This window comes from Bubalus kerabau, chromosome 15, assembly GCF_029407905.1.
Source record: "Bubalus kerabau isolate K-KA32 ecotype Philippines breed swamp buffalo chromosome 15, PCC_UOA_SB_1v2, whole genome shotgun sequence".
Classification (NCBI taxonomy): Eukaryota; Metazoa; Chordata; class Mammalia; order Artiodactyla; family Bovidae; genus Bubalus; species Bubalus kerabau.
This window is the reverse complement of record NC_073638.1, coordinates 56,056,061-56,072,134: the sequence shown is the minus strand read 5'-3', so window position 1 is coordinate 56,072,134 and position 16,074 is coordinate 56,056,061. Positions and strand designations below refer to the sequence as shown.

The 16,074-nt window shown below is 39.2% G+C and overlaps 1 protein-coding gene across 11 annotated transcripts in view; it reads right to left on the bottom strand.

Annotated features, from left to right (window-relative positions):
• UVRAG (UV radiation resistance associated) overlaps positions 1-16,074 on the bottom strand; it is a 324,682-nt gene that overhangs the window by 49,188 nt on the left and 259,420 nt on the right. The window contains exons 14-15 of one of the 11 annotated variants that reach the window (XM_055549125.1): positions 7,598-7,676; positions 6,913-7,123 (exon numbers count right to left, since the gene is read on the bottom strand). The exons of 9 other annotated variants lie outside the window; for them this stretch is intronic. In XM_055549125.1, the coding sequence (XP_055405100.1) occupies positions 7,599-7,676 (78 nt within the window). In that variant the 3' untranslated portion in view covers positions 6,913-7,123; position 7,598. Of the gene's footprint in view, positions 1-6,912; positions 7,124-7,597; positions 7,677-10,431; positions 10,749-16,074 lie in introns of those variants that run through there. One more of the 11 variants, XM_055549120.1, reaches the window with a different exon arrangement.

Here is a 16,074-nt window from a genome sequence, read left to right as displayed (position 1 = left end):
AGGTTCCAAGTTCTGAGTGCCCCAAAGAAATAGCCAGAATACCAGATGATGTGGCTAGGTAGGAGAAGGCAATGGCAATCCACTCCAGTACTCTTGCCTGGAAAATTCCATGAATGTAGGAGCCTGGTGGACTGCAGTCCATGGGGTTGCTAAGAGTCAGACAGGACTGAGCGACTTCACTTTCACTTTCATGCATTGGAGAAGGAAATGGCAACCCACTCCAGTGTTCTTGCCTGGAGAATCCCAGGGACGGGGGAGCCTGGTGGGCTGCCGTCTACGAGGTCGCACAGAGTTGGACATGACTGAAGCGACTAGAGAGTTGAACAGTTAAACTGCTCCAAAGCAAGATGATGGTTTTAAACAAGGAGGGAAAAGTAATGGTAATGAGAAATGGACAAATGACCCATCCCAACCTCCATCTTCATCACCTTCTGCTCCTGTGGAGTGTCAGAAAACAAGTCTCCAATGGAAGGGCCTCAGATTTCAGTTAAGACAAAGAGAAGGAAAGAGTTTTAGAGCTACTGGGGGTTTGCCAGGGGTGGTAAGCCCTGTCTCAAGGTGGCTGGAGGCTCCCACGCAGGTGAAGATGTTCTTGAGGTCTGTGGAGTAGCGCCAAAGGCTCCACTTGGATGGAGACTGTCCCACTGTTTTCAGCAGAACTGTGGAGAAAATCCTCCTTTCCAGTGACAGCTTCTGGAGCTCTCTCAAGCAGCTTAAATAGTTGACTAAAGGACAGGACTGTCTCAGGGGATCTGTAACTATCCTCAAGGTTCAGTTTGTGGAACAGTTTGTTGTGCGCAAAGCGTGAGACAAAGTTTACACCTAGATGATATAAGAGCCCTGGTCAGGCACAGAATCATATGGAGTTGAGCGTAACCTTAGAAGGCACTCGCTTTTACCACTTCACAAAACAGTCCCATTTTCTACAGCATCTCTGATAATCATTTAGCTCTAGTATATATAACTCTAATTGACTAGATTTTTAATTTACTTCAAGCTTTTCATTTCACTATTGGGCAGTTTGATCTGATAAAAAATATTATTTCTCAAGGGAACTAAAAACTCCTTTCTGATTTCTTCTGATCCATCATCAAGGTTTAATTTTACTCCTTATTCCCCTGACAGCCTTTGAAACATGAAGATAGCAATCTTCTTCTCTTGGACATAGTCTTTACTTAACGTTCTTGACTTGTTTAGAGTAACAAACAAGTTACATGACAAGTATACTTGTTTAGAGTGTGTGTATATATATATATATCTCATACATTTTTCCAAGTTTATCAATAACTTCCATTATGATTTTGATCTCTATCAGATCAAGCTGTTAAAAAGCCATATTAAATAAGCTTTACCAGAGAAGGGGGCCTTGCTTTCCCAATGGATCCTTGCTTTGTCTGTATCTCACTCAGTGCTGCAATATGTGAGAACACCAGCCTTTTAATTTTCTTGCTGAGGTGCCCCTATATCAAAACCTTCCCAGCCTCACTCCCATTGTGCTGCAGCCTTTCATGTGCTGGACAGTCCAAAACACCTGGAAGTACTTGCCAGTCCTTAAACAAGTCTCAGACTGGATTCTTTGACGTAGCCATTCTTTTGTCACGCTATTCTTTCAGTCTGGAAGGTCTATCCTTCCAGGAAGGTCTCCATCTCTGGCTTATCTTTTAAAATCTTATCCTCTCTTCAGATGTAGTCTAAATGTTATACACTGAAAAGCTTACCCTGATTGAATCAGTAAGAAGAAAAATGGGTATCATTTGGTCTTCAGCTTCTATGTGCTAGGTTCTTTAATATCGTATCTTATTTAAAGTTTATATACCCTCAAAATATTACAGATGCCTCCTGGTATCAGTGGGGGATTTGTTACAAGAACCCTGAAGATACCAAAATCCAAAGATGCTCAAGTCCCTGTATGGGCCCTGCTCAAGTCCCTGCATGGGCCCACTGTAACCAGGGATGTCAAATCCACGGACATGGTGGGCCAACTGTACTTAATCTTTGCTTCACAGATGAAGATACAAGTTCAGAGGGTTAAGTAACTCCTAAAGATTACACAACTGATAAAACCAATAAACCTCTAGCCTATCTGATTTAAAGTTATGAATATCAAATAATGCTCTTCCCAAGATACTATTTTTGTGAAGTGTATATTATGGAAGAACATTAGGAGGGGCAGAACCAACTTTCTAACCTACTTCATTCTCTCTTTTCCCAGTCTAATGTATGAAGTTTCTCAGAGGGTAATAATACCTCATCAATTAACTTTAAGAAGCACGATGAGTATCTCCTAGGAAAACTGGAGAAAAGTGTTGGAAATTAGTGGAAATATCTCTGAATCTCTAGGTTTTGTAACCTTCTGGATTTTAATTCTTGATCACAAAAGGAAAAATATTCATCAAAACCTGGTTGTGGCTTTGAGACATTCACTAGTTTTATTTGGATCTCATTCTTCTACTGTTGGAAATAAAATCAAGCTGAATTCGGTTAAAATAAAAAATATTATAAAGTTTGCTGGTTTCTTTTACCTTTATAAAAACTTTTCTCTACTTAAAAACTTTTGGGAACTTGTGGGTTAAGACGGCAGATTGAAACATGTACACTGACTTCTGCAACCTCCTGAAACTTAAGTGTCAGTAATGGGGTTTTCTATCTTTACGCTTCCTTTGTTTCTAATGAGAAGACAGTAATGTTTTAAATTATTATCCCCTGTATGTATTGTGCTTATATGTAAATACAGCAAAGAGAGAGCTGCAAAGATTATAACAGCAACGAAATTTTGGAAGTTGAAAAGCAGGATGGACAGATTTTTAAAAAGCTGAATTCTAAGCCAGAAGAGGGGGTTTGAGAGGCAATGTGAGCTATAATTCAGTAACAACCATAAGGCTCAGGAATTGGTGGCCCCTAAGTACTTCTTAAAGTGGCAGTAAAAGTGGGGCTAAAAACAGAAAACTGAGTGATCATTTTGCAGTGCATACAAATACTGAGTCATTATGTTATGCACCTGAAATTGATATAGTGTTGTATGTCACTTATACCGCAATTAAAAAAAACAAAACAGGAAGACCAGCTGAAAATCTGTAAGACAATTATATTTCCAGATCCCCTCTCAATTCCATAGACTGAGGCAACAACCACTCTTACACCTTGGCAAATGAACTAGAATTTTAGATTTTGGAGAGGGAAACATCAACGCAGGTAAGGGCAAAGGCACTGTACTGCCAACAAGGTGATTAAATGAAAGTAAGCATACTAGATGCTGAGGTCTGTACTTCTCTTCCCTCCACTCTGCTTCCAGAACACAGGCAAATACTTTACAGGTGGATACTGAAAGATCCTTGACAAGCCCAGAGGAAAGACCTCAGAAGGATGACATTCGGTATTCCCCAATGAAAAGAGCCCAGCAAGTGAACCTCACAGTTAACAACACAAAGAGCTCCCTATATTTTCTAGTCCTCTCCTCTTAAAAAGAAATATGCAATCAACTATCATTAAACTTAAGAAGTGCCTCTAAGGCAAATGACAATATCAAGATCAAACTGAAAACAAAAATAAGAATAAATATTTCAAAAACATTAATATGCTCAGATGGATAAAAGATGATACTACACACAGGATGCTATTCAGAGAAAAAAGAGTTGTTAGCAATTTAAAATATGAAAGTGAAATATGAACAACAAAAAATAGACAGGCAAGATACAAAGTTAAGGGAATGTCTGAGGAGTTAAAATAAAAGACTAAGAGGTGGAAAACAGGAGAAAAGAGATAACATTAGAGGATCAGTGAGGGAGATCTATTACCTAAATACAATAGTAGTCTAGAAACAGAAAATAAAGAAGAAATCATCAATGAAATAATTCAAAGAAATTTCCCAGAACTTAATGACTTGAATTTTCAGACTAAAAGGATTCACTGAGTACCCAGCACAATGGAAAAAATAAACTTAAGGGTCCATTAGCCTGAAATTTTAAAACACTGAGGACAAGAGGAGTTTCTACAGATTTCCAGAAAGGAAACAAAGCAAAGCAAAACAAAGTATATAGATCACATTAAAAAAAGGGGGGGGAGTCAAATATCTTTAGGCCAATCAAATACAAAAACCAAACATCAAAAGTAATACTGGAAGCTAAAATATAATGGAGCACTGACTTGAAAATTCTTTAAAATATATCAGTTGTTGTTAGGTCGCTAAGCTGTGTTCAGCTCTCTGGAACCCCATGGACGGCAGCACGCCAGGCTTGCCTGTCCTTCACTATCTCCCAAAGGTTGTTCAAACTCCTGTTCATTGAGTCGGTGTTGCTATTTTATATACCTATGTAGGAAAAGGAGTACGTCAAGGCTGTATATTGTCACCCTGCTTATTTAACTTATATGCAGAGTATATCATGAGAAATGGTGGGCTGCAAGAAGCACAAGCTGGAATCAAGATTGCTGGGAGAAAGATCAATAACCTCAGATATGCAGATGACACCACCTTTATGGCAGACAGTGAAGAGGAACTAAAGACCCTCTTGATGAAAGTGAAAGTGGAGAGTGAAAAAGTTGGCTTAAAGCTCAACATTCAGAAAATGAAGATCATGGCATCTGGTCCCATCACTTCATGGGAAATAGATGGGGAAACAGTGGAAACAGTATCAGACTTTATTTTTTGGGGCTCCAAAATCACGGCAGATGGTGATTGCAGCCATGAAATTAAAAGACGCTTACTCCTTGGAAGGAAAGTTATGACCAACCTAGATAGCATATTCAAAAGCAGAGACGTTACTTTGCCAACAAAGGTCCGTCTAGTCAAGGCTATGGTTTTTCCATTAGTCATGTATGGATGTGAGAGTTGGACTGTGAAGAAAGCTGAGCAATGAAGAATTGATGCTTTTGAACTGTGGTGCTGGAGAAGACTCTTGAGAGTCCCTTGGACTGCAAGGAGATCCAACCAGTCCATTCTAAAGGAGATCAGTCCTGGGATTTCTTTGGAAGGAATGATGTTAAAGCTGAAACTCCAGTACTTTGGCCACCTCATGCGAAGAGTTGACTCATTGGAAAAGACTCTGATGCTGGGAGGGATTGCGGGCAGGAGGAGAAGGGGATGACAGAGCATGAGATGGCTGGATGGCATCACTGACTCGATGGATGTGAGTTTGAGTGAACTCTGGGAGTTGGTGATGGACAGGGAGGCCTGGCATGCTGCAATTCATGAGGTCGCAAAGAGTCGGACACGACTGGGCGACTGAACTGAACTGATAGGTATATAAAATCTATATATATATAATATTTCCAGCTTATTCCATACCAAATAAAAAAAGAATAAAGATATTTTCAGTTTTACAAAGTCACCAAAATTTACCTCCATACATCCTTTCTCAGGAAGCTAAAGGAAGACATTTGTCAACAAAACGAGAGTAAACTGAGAAAGAAGAAGACATGGAATCCATTCAGAAAATGAATTTCAACACAAGAGAAGTGATGGGAATCCTGAGGATTTTAGGTAAGGCAAAGAGAACGGAGCAGGTCAGATTGGAGCAGGAGAGATTTCCAAAGATTAAATTGACTGAAAATCTGACAAGCAACTGACTGTACATCTGACATGTCTGAACATCTTGAGAGGAGATTTAGATAATTGGTGGAGAGTTTGGGGTAGAATTAGCTATAAGCATATTGAAAACTAATCAAAGTAAAAATAAGAGAATCATAAACTTCAAAGAAAACAAAAAAATATTAGGTAGAGAAAAAGTAATCATAGTATGCTGCTGCTAAGTCACTTCAGTCGTGTCCGACTCTGTGCGACTCCATAGACGGCAGCCCACCAGGCTCCCCCGTCCCTGGGATTCTCCAGGCAAGAACACTGGAGTGGGTTGCCATTTCCTTCTCCAATGCAGGAAAGTGAAAAGTGAAAGTGAAGTCACTCAGTCGTGTCTTCGCAACCCCATCAACTGCAGCCCACCAGGCTCCTCCGTCTGTGGGATTTTCCAGGCAAGAGTACTGGAGTGGGGTGCCATTGCCTTCTCCGAATCATAGTATACTGTATGTCTTATCTATGAGGGAACTTTATATAGAACTGGTAGTTTAAATATGAACCCATATTGGTAGAATGGAATATGCCTGCAGTAAAGATGTGGTGAAAGGGAGCTAGACTATCATCCTCTACTGAAGGAATCACTGATAATCTTAAAACCCAAGAAGAAGTGATATTGTCAGGTTATTTAGTGACTTGGAGGTAAGCGTCCCCAGTTGCTCAGATGGTGAAGACTCGGATTCGATCCCTGGGTTGGGAAGATCCCCTGCAGAAGGGAATGGCAACCTACTCCAGTATTCTTGCCTGGAGAATTCCATGGACAGAGAAGCTTGGCGGGCTATAGTCCATGGGGGTCACAAAGAGTTGGACACGACTAAGAGACTAACACACACAAGAGAGAATCTGTTCAAATTACTAAAGTAGTTTCCTTTAAGGTACATGGAAAAATACTGTTTCATAATAAACCTTAAGGAACTATTTGACTCGCTAAACTAGCAGCATGTGTAACTTTTATACAACTAAAAACTGTATTAATGGGCCAGAACTCCAGGGTTGAGTTATCTGAAGACACAATCCCTTCCCTTCTCTTTTCAGAGCTTCAAATGGTATCACATCACACATCCTGGTGAGCTGGTAACAATCTGCCCTGTATTGCCATTTTAAGTGCACTAGTTGAATTACACACAAGGTCAGTAATTTACTATTGCATCTGAAATGATTAAATAAAAATGTCAGTGAAAGACAAAAGATTAGAAAATTCTGATAACACTTGGAAAACATTTGTCAGCTTTCTGTTTGACTAGAAGAGAAAAAGGTACTCAATAACCTCTAACTTATTACCAAAGGAAAATGCTCTCTCATTGTATAACTTCTCTTTAATCTCACTCCATTTCTCAAAGCCCTGCATTATCGTCCTAGACACATGCAAAGCCCAGCACATTTATAAGAAGTGAAGACACTAATTTCATTTGATACTAATGTGTACCCCGCTCTCCTTTCAAATGGCAGGCTTTTCCTTTTAGTGTTGAATTTTCATTCCTTAATTCCCAGAGGAGGGTCACTGATGCTTTCTGTCTTCCAGGCACAAACCTTTGCTCAGTCCATTTTTGGTGCTAGACACTGTGTTGGGATAAAGGGATGAGTAAATTTTGGTCTCTCATCCTTAACAGAGTTTATTAGTCTAGTAGGGAACATCTACATATACAATAAATGACAACAGACATGTAAAAATATTGATATATATGACTGAGGCTTTGTTTTGTCTTTTGGCCAGGCTACACAGCTTGTAGGATCTTAGTTCCCCGACCAGGGATGGAACCTGGGCCCACAGCAGTGAAAGCACCCAGTCCTAACTACTGGACTGCAAGGCAAGTTCCAAATGAGTATTTTTTTTTTTTTAAAGTTGAGCAGGGAGAATAGAAGATGAATAATAACTCTATTCAGGAAGGTAAAGAGAGGCTTATAGTAGGAAAGACCACGGAGCTGTACAGTGGAGACCGAATGGGAATTTATCACATGAGTGACAGGGGGAGATATCAGGCAAAGGGGGTAAAAGGGGATTAAAAAAAAGCAAAAGCAGAAGGTGGGCCTCACCTCAGTGAAGTAGTTCAGCTTTCCTGGCATAAAGGGCCAGTGGCAGGGGTTTTGGGGTGAGTGGCAGCAGAAGGTGAGGCTGAAAAGGGAGGAAGAAGACAGATCATGTGAAGCCTTTGGCATGCTGAAATGTCTGTTTTTGAGGGGGAAGGGTTGTGGGAAGGTAACCTCGGGAAATGATTTGAAGGTTTTAAGAAGGTGGCTGACATGGACAGATCTGCAAGGCTTGCCCCCACCCCCTGCCCTCCACACACATTGTTTTTTCATTATAAAAGTGCTTACTTGAACACCAAGTATTTGAGCAGGGGCTCTACCGGGGAGGCAACAGAGAATCACTTAACAAAAGTCAGCCATTGGTGACCACACTAAAATGGTGTGACCAATGCCATTACTGACCTATAAACTTTAACAAACACCAAGTAATATCAGAGTTCAGAGGATAGTACTGGACTGAGCCAGGCCCACTATAGTGACCATGTACTCAATAGCATAGAAATGAATTTATTCTGTCCACTTCAAGGACTGAAGGATCAAATATAATCATGTACATAAAAAAATCTTCTGATAAAGTATCCCAATCCTTCATGTATAAACTGTATGACTTTGGGTAAAGTGTTTACGTTTTCTGAGCTCCAAAATCTTCGTTTGTCAAGTGGGGACAAGGCCATCTATCTCATAGAGTGCTTGTCTGACATACAATATTTGTAATAGTATCTTAGTCATTTACATGGGCTTAGGAAATGGCATTGGTCAGTTACACAGTTGATAAGTATTCACTGAGGACATGAAGTGTACAGCACCCTGACTAGTCAGAATCCCCAGGAAAAATAAGCAAAATTGGAGCAAAAATTTAAAACCACCACCAAACTGTTCACGATCAAGTCAACTTGAGAACACAGCAACCAGTATCTATTAAGTTTAAAGATTTCTCCAGAATCTCATGCAGGAATTAACCAAGAATAAGTTGGACTTTCTCACTGGCCTTCCTATATACCCACACACATGCACAAGCATGTGTGCGTGTGTGTGCAGAAACATTAGGACTCACTAAGGAAAAATAAATCTCTCACACTTGAAAATTAAGGAACTGCACAGGCAGCAAATCTCTGGGTGAAGGTGATGCAGTGGGTTATACAAGCCAATAATTTATGGTAGGGCTTCACAAAATGTTAGACACCAGGAAAGGAACCAAAATAAGTCAAATTACATCAATAAAAAGGTATGACTAGCTGTGCTGCCTGGGCTATATGCTCTATCTTGCTATAAACAGAAATGGCTAGAATTTGGATGACTAACTAAACAGAGCAATAATAAAAACAAAGCACGTTGTAATAGTTGCTGCTAGATCCACAACCTTGGGGATCAATGAAATAATGCCTGTTGCCTTATATACACAATCTTGTGGGTTTTGTGTTTTGGGGAAAAGTAAGTTCAGATCATTTCTAAACCAGCAATTTGTCTGCCGAGGTTTTGCTAAGTCTGTTATGGTTACGATAAAATATGATCTTTCATATTAAATCACTTATGACCTTGGCAAAATATTACTTTATATTAACCGACTCTTGGGACACTTTAATTTTATGAAACATGCACTTTAGTTTTTAAAAGCATGAAGGCAAAACTAGATATTCCTAGTCTACTACATCATGTTAACACATCGTCAAAGACCTGGGAGTACATAGAAAAAAACCACACTAAATCTCCATCTAATTAGTTTCAATATGAAAGCGTGTGTGTGTGTGAATATGAAAGGATGCCTGCAACTAAAAACAATATGCAGCTAATATTTTAAATCCCTAAACATACAAGGAAAAGGTCTGATTGACTTCCTGGATTCATGTCTCGGTGCCCAACGTCATTCCATGGAAGAAGGTTACCAAAGTGAAAGGTTGTGAGAAAACTCAACACCCACTTTAGGGCAGAGGTCAGCAGCTTTACAGATGTGTGATGACAAGTATTTCTGGTATACATGGTGAAATGAACCAAAGAAAGATTATAACTCATGCATTAAGATACGGCATCCACAGTTCAAAAATGTGTGTAATATTGTTCCAGTAACAGGCTCAAATTTTGAATTGCAAATTCGTAACTAGGAGATCAAGTCACCTCTGCATTACTGAGGGAATAGGACTTGGAGTTCCCTGGAACTGTGAGGGAAGGCAGATTTTGGTGGAGCATCACAACTTGGGGGCTCGCAAGGCTGTAACAGAGCAGTGTGAGAACAGTGGACAGTAGTAGGCACACGGTATCTCGCAGGTGGCGGAAGCTCGATGAGCATTTGCTGGTAAGAGTTAGGCAAGGGGCCTAGAAATACGACAGTGACAAAGCTGCCTACTTTGATATTTGATCGCAGGCCCTGAAGCTGACAAATGCTAACAGTGCTACTGGCTGCCACTGGCATAAGTAACATGAATTACCAGTGCCCAGCCTCCAGTGATCTCCTCTTTAGCAGACAAGCATAAATATGTATAATGAAGTTGTATATACGGTGAAAAAGAAAATCTGATTTTTAAAAGGATATTACATTTTGGTTATATTTAACTCAAGTCCAACACTATTCAAAGTGCCAATATGCAATAAATAAGGAGCTTGTGCTGGAATTTAACTAAACACACTGCTTCCTTACTCGTCTTGATATGAAAAAAAATTTGCATTTGAACTAAGTAGTGTGTTTATTGACATCATTGAGCTACATCTGGTATAAGCTCCTTATTTTGCTGCTAGTAACATACTGGTCTGTAGAACACACCTTGAGTAGTACTAATATAGACAACATCAGCACATTTGCTACTCTAACGATGTTCTTCTATGGAAAGTAAGTTAGAAAATGATCACATTCTAGACAGCAGAAAAAGAACTAATATTTATTAAGTATTATCATGTCCCAAGGTTTTAAAATACATTATTTAACCTTATTTAACCTTTACAATAACACTGTATTGGCAGTATTACATTCTGAACTGAGGTGTTAAATTTATTTGAAGTCATGTAAGTCATAAAATGTGTCCCTTAGATCTTCTGCAGCAGGGAATACATATGAAGGCTGATGGCTCCAGCTACCGAACCTCTGGATCTTCGATGCATTCATGCCAAACTTCATACAGGCTGCTCCCAGCCAATGACATGCACAGTAATGTTGCTGAGGTAGGCCCTATAGGGTAAAACATGGGACTCTTCCAGTGAGCAGCTTTGGCTTGAGTATTTCACATCAACTTAGACCTGAGTTGTAGTCCAAGAGTTTTCCAACTCAGTTCTCCTTCCTTCCTTCCTCCTTCTACAAGTATCATATCTGTACTGCAGTCTGAAGGCTCTTCTCACCTTCCTCTGCTCCTTCTTTCAATAAATCATTTGTCCCTCTAATTCCCTCTTGAAGTCTGCTTCTTATTAAACCCAAACTAATGCAGCACCAGTAAACATGGGTACTAGTACTGAACCATGTGATTATTTGGGGGAAAGAGAATGTTAGTACAGATTTAAATATAATGAGTCTAAGATATTGTGTTTTACTCACCATAAAGGAAGTCTGATGTAAGGAGCAAATTAAAAAGGCTGCCACTACCTAACCTTCTCTTTCTGCACCTGGGATAACAGAGTAAGAGTGAGTACCAAAGGTAGACGGTAATAACGCTGCTGGTAGAGAGACGAACAGGAGTGTATGTGCTAACGGATCTGCCAAATTGCTACTTCTTGGCGTTATTCATTTCATGTTACCAGCTTTGAAAAAAGAGTAATAGCAAAAACTCAAAGCAAAACAAAAAGGTACCAGCTGCTGCTGTAGGCCTTGAAGGCAGTAGTTTATGGATTTCTCAAATGGAAAGTCATATTAGCAACTTTGCCAAATGTTTCAAATGCAAGTGCTAATGAATGGAAATGAAGAGAGATTTATGGAGTATCTATTTTGGTTAAGGGAATTCACCAGAACAGTTAGATTTTATACACATGTGGACTGTTTTTCATACAGGGCATCTACTTTTATACCCACCAGAGCCTAGAACAGTACATTCAATTAGTACTTTATGACTGGCATATTCAAAAGGGACACAAAATCCTGTATATACTCTTGAGTTTCAAATTAAAATTAGAAAACCAAGATAACTTAAAGATAAATTATAGGGAAACTAAGATAATATACTTTATTTAGAAGAGGCAATTATATAAAAGATATTAACTTACTTTTAAAATAAATGGTATCATGTATATTTTAATGGCTATGTTTTAGAGAGAGAGAATAAAAATGTCAACATAATAATGGATGACTTTGCTTTTCATATCTTCCACATCTTGCCAGAGTAAAAGATCGTAGACCATTACTAAAAGCTTTGCATTCTCTTGTACTTTTAAATTCAGATATTAATAACTCCATTATAGAAATAAATAAAAAAGCACTGATGGAAGATGTGAAGTGCATTAGTGTTCATGTTATCTCTCTCAGGATGAATTTAATGGGTACCTTAATAAGCAGATATAAACTAATGTCACTGATTAGGAAATACATGCACTCACATCCTTTAGTAGCCTCCAGTGGGCTTGATGGTGATGTCTGAGTGGAATTACTATAAAGCAGATGATGAATTAGTGTTGGGGCAAAGGGATACATAAATGTGCTTCAGAGACGAAACAATTATATTCTATATTGTAAGTTAAAGGTCAACTCCAAAGACAGCATAGTCAGTCCTAAAAAGGGCTAACCAATTTGGCTAAGCCCACTGCTCAGAACTTGCTGCAGCTAAGCTGTTTTGATAGCTGGGCCACAGGTTTCCTTGGCTATAATAACCTGAAAGTAACATTTATGTATTTTAAGCCTTTTTTAATCTCTTAAATACCATGAAGTGATGTTTATCAGAATTTTTTTAAAGACACGGGCACATTCCACATAGATGATTTCACTCTCAGGGGACTTTGTCATTATGAAGCCTTATTAAAAGAAGGTGAAGGTTCACAAGCCTTTAGGAAGAACCTTAAGTGACATTACAAACTACATCTAAAACAATTTTTTTTTGAGGGGGGAGGCTTAGCTAGACAAAGTAATTTCCTTTCCATGAGAGTTAGCTTAGTTGTCACGGCCCAGCAAACTCGGGATAAAGTGACCATCACAGCTAGCACATAAAAAATGCAGACACTGTTTCTCTCACTTTCTCTTCTAATTAGGTTCAATTTTAACGCTGAGTGCAGGGGCTTGACCTACAAGTGGTAAATGCCGAAACGCCCACAAACTCATTTACTACTAGACACTTGGAAATCTTTCATACTTTAAGGCACAAAAAAACGATATCTTTAAATAGAAAAAAAAAAAAGATATCTATCCAAAACTCAGTCTATTCATTTGTTCAGAGCTTATTTTCATATTACATATTTTTAAATGTTCACAAAAGTTGTTTTCAATTTATCTTACCACAAGATGGAGGAGGGAAAAAAAGGTCAAAACTAGTCCACGCAGATTTTTCAGTAATTTATTTAAAATCTATGAAGTGATTTATTTAAAATTCCTCCTCTACCAAGGAGTTATTTAATTACTCTTAGCCTCAGTTTCTTCATTTGTAAAATAAGGATAATAATAAAAGCCATTATTGTAAAAATTAGAAAGAATAAAAAGTGCTTTGCATATAGGTAAAATTAATAAAAGCAGACATTCTTATTTTTGAAACTAAGACAAATGAATTTCCAAGTGCTCTATTTCAAAATTCTTTTTCTTCTGGTTTATGACAATGACTATCCAGCCCTTTGCATTGGTAAATATGTCTCAAAGACTCTAAGAATGGTGTCATATATATTTTATTCCAGCAGTGCCACATGGCTTGCAGGACCTTAGTTCCCTGACCAGAGATTGAACTCAGGGCCCGGAAGTGAAAGTGCTGAGTCCTAACCACTGGACTGTCAGGAAATTCCCACATATATACTTTTTTAATTGCTGTTTTCCTATAACTGTTTAATGTCAAGATACAACATACAGAGTAAAATGCTTTGTTTAAAGGATCATTAAAAGCAAACCCCTGTATAACCACTACTTAGTCAAGAAACAGGATGCTGGAGCCTTACAAGCTCCCTGTGACCCCTTCTCATTACAGCCCTTTCTCTCTCTCAGAGCTTGTCATTTTCCATGCTTTTTATATAGTTTTCATCCCTAACAATACATTCTAATTTTGCCCATTTTTGAACTATATATAAATAGAGTAACTTTCTGGAGATTCTCTTTTGTTTTGCTTCTTCTACTCAACATTTAGTTCAGATCAGTTCAGTCATTCAGTTGTGTTCGACACTTTGTGACCCCAAGGACTGCAGCACACCAGGCCTCCCTGTCCATCGCCAACTCCCAGAGTTTACTCAAAACTCATGTGCATAGACTCGGTGATGCGATCCAACCATCTCATCCTCTGTCGCCCCCTTCTCCTCCCGCCTTCATCTTTCCCAGCATCAGGGTCTTTTCAAATGAGTCAGTTCTTCACAAGAGGTGGCCAAAGTATTGGAGTTTCAGCTTCAGCATCAGTCCTTCCAATGAATATTCAGGACCGATTTTCTTTAGGATGGACTGATTGGATCTCCTTGCAGTCCAAGGGACTCTCAAGAGTCTTCTCCAACACCACAGTTCAAAAGCATCAATTCTTTGGTGCTGAGCTTTCTTTAGAGTCCAACTCTCACATCCATACATATCTACTGGAAAAACTATAGCCTTGACTAGAAGGACTTGTGTTGGCAAAGTAATGTTTCTGCTTTTAAATATGCTGTCTAGGTTGGTCATAGCTTTTCTTCCAAGGAGTAAGCATCTTTTAATTTCATGGCTGCAGTCACTATCTGCAGTGATTTTGGAGCCCAGGAAAAAAAAGTCTGACACTGTTTCTCCATCTATTTGCCATGAAGTGATGGGACTGGATGCCATGATCTTAGTTTTCTGAATGCTGAACTTTAAGGCAACTTTTTTACTCTCCTCCTTCACTTTCATCAAGAGGCTCTTTAGTTCTTCGTTTTCTGCCATAAAGGTGGTGTCATCTGCATATCTGAGGTTATTGATATTTCTCCCAGCTTGTGCTTCTTTCAGCCCAGCGTTTCTCATAATGTACTCTGCATATAAGTTAAATAAGCACGGTGACAATATACAGCCTTGACGTACTCCTTTTCCTATTTGAAACCAGTCTGTTGTTCCATGTCCAGTTCTAACTGTTGCTTCCTGACCTGCATACAGACTTCTCAAGAGGCAGGTCAGGTGGTCTGGTATTCCCATCTCTTTCAGAATTTTCCACAGTTTGTTGTGACCCACACAGTCAAAGGCTTTGGCATAGTCAATAAGGCAGAAAGAGATATTTTTCTGGAACTCTCTTGCTTCTTTGATGATCAAGTGGATGTTGGCAATTTGATCTCTGGTTCCTCTGCCTTTTCTAAAACGAGCTTGAACATCTGGAAGTTCACAGTTCAAGTATTGCTGAAGCCTGTCTTGGAGAATTTTAAGCATTACTTTACTAGCATGTGAGATGAGTGCAATTGTGGGGTAGTTTGAGCATTCTTTGGCATTGACTTTCCTTGGGATTGGAATGAAAACTGCCCTTTTCCAGTCCTGTGGCCACTGCTGAGTTTTCCAAATTTGCTGGCATACTAAGTGCAGCACTTTCATAGCATCATCTTTTAGGATTTGAAATAGCTCAGCTGGAATTCCATCACCTCCACTGGCTTTGTTCATAGTGACAATTCCTAAGGCCCACTTGACTTCGCACTCCAGGATGTCTGGCTCTAGGTGAGTGATCATACCATCATGGTTATCTGGGTCATGAAGATCTTTTTTGTATGGTTCTTCTGTGTATTCTTGCCACCTCTTCTTAATATCTTCTGCTTCTGTTAGGTCCATACCATTTCTGTCCTTTATTGAGTCCGTCTTTGCATGAAATGTTCCCTTGGCATGTCTAATTTTCTTGAAGAGATCTCTAGTCTTTCCCATTCTATTGTTTTCCTCTATTTCTTTGCATTGATCACTAAGGAAGGCTTTCTTATCTCTCCTTGCTATTCTTTGGAACTTTGCATTCAAATGGGTATATCTTTCCTTTTCTCCTTTGCTTTTCACTTCTCTTCTTTTCACAGCTATTTGTAAGGCCTCCTCAGACAACCATTTTGCCTTTTTGCATTTCTTTTTCTTGGGGATGGTCTTGATCCCTGTCTCCTACACAATGTCATGAACCTCCATCCATAGTTCATCAGGCGCTCTGTCTATCACATCTAGCCTCTTAAATTTACTTCTCACTTCCATTGTATAATGGTAAGGGATTTGATTTAGGTCATACCTGTATGGTCTGGTGGTTTTCCCTACTTTCTTCAATTTAAGTCTGAATTAGCAAGGAGTTCATGATCTGAGCCACAGTCAGCTCGCAGTCTTGTTTTTGCTGACTGGATAGAGCTTCTCCATCTTTGGCTGCAAAGAATATACTCAGTCTAATTTCGGTGTTGGCCATCTGGTGATGTCCATGTGTAGAGTCTTCTCTTGTGTTGTTGGAATA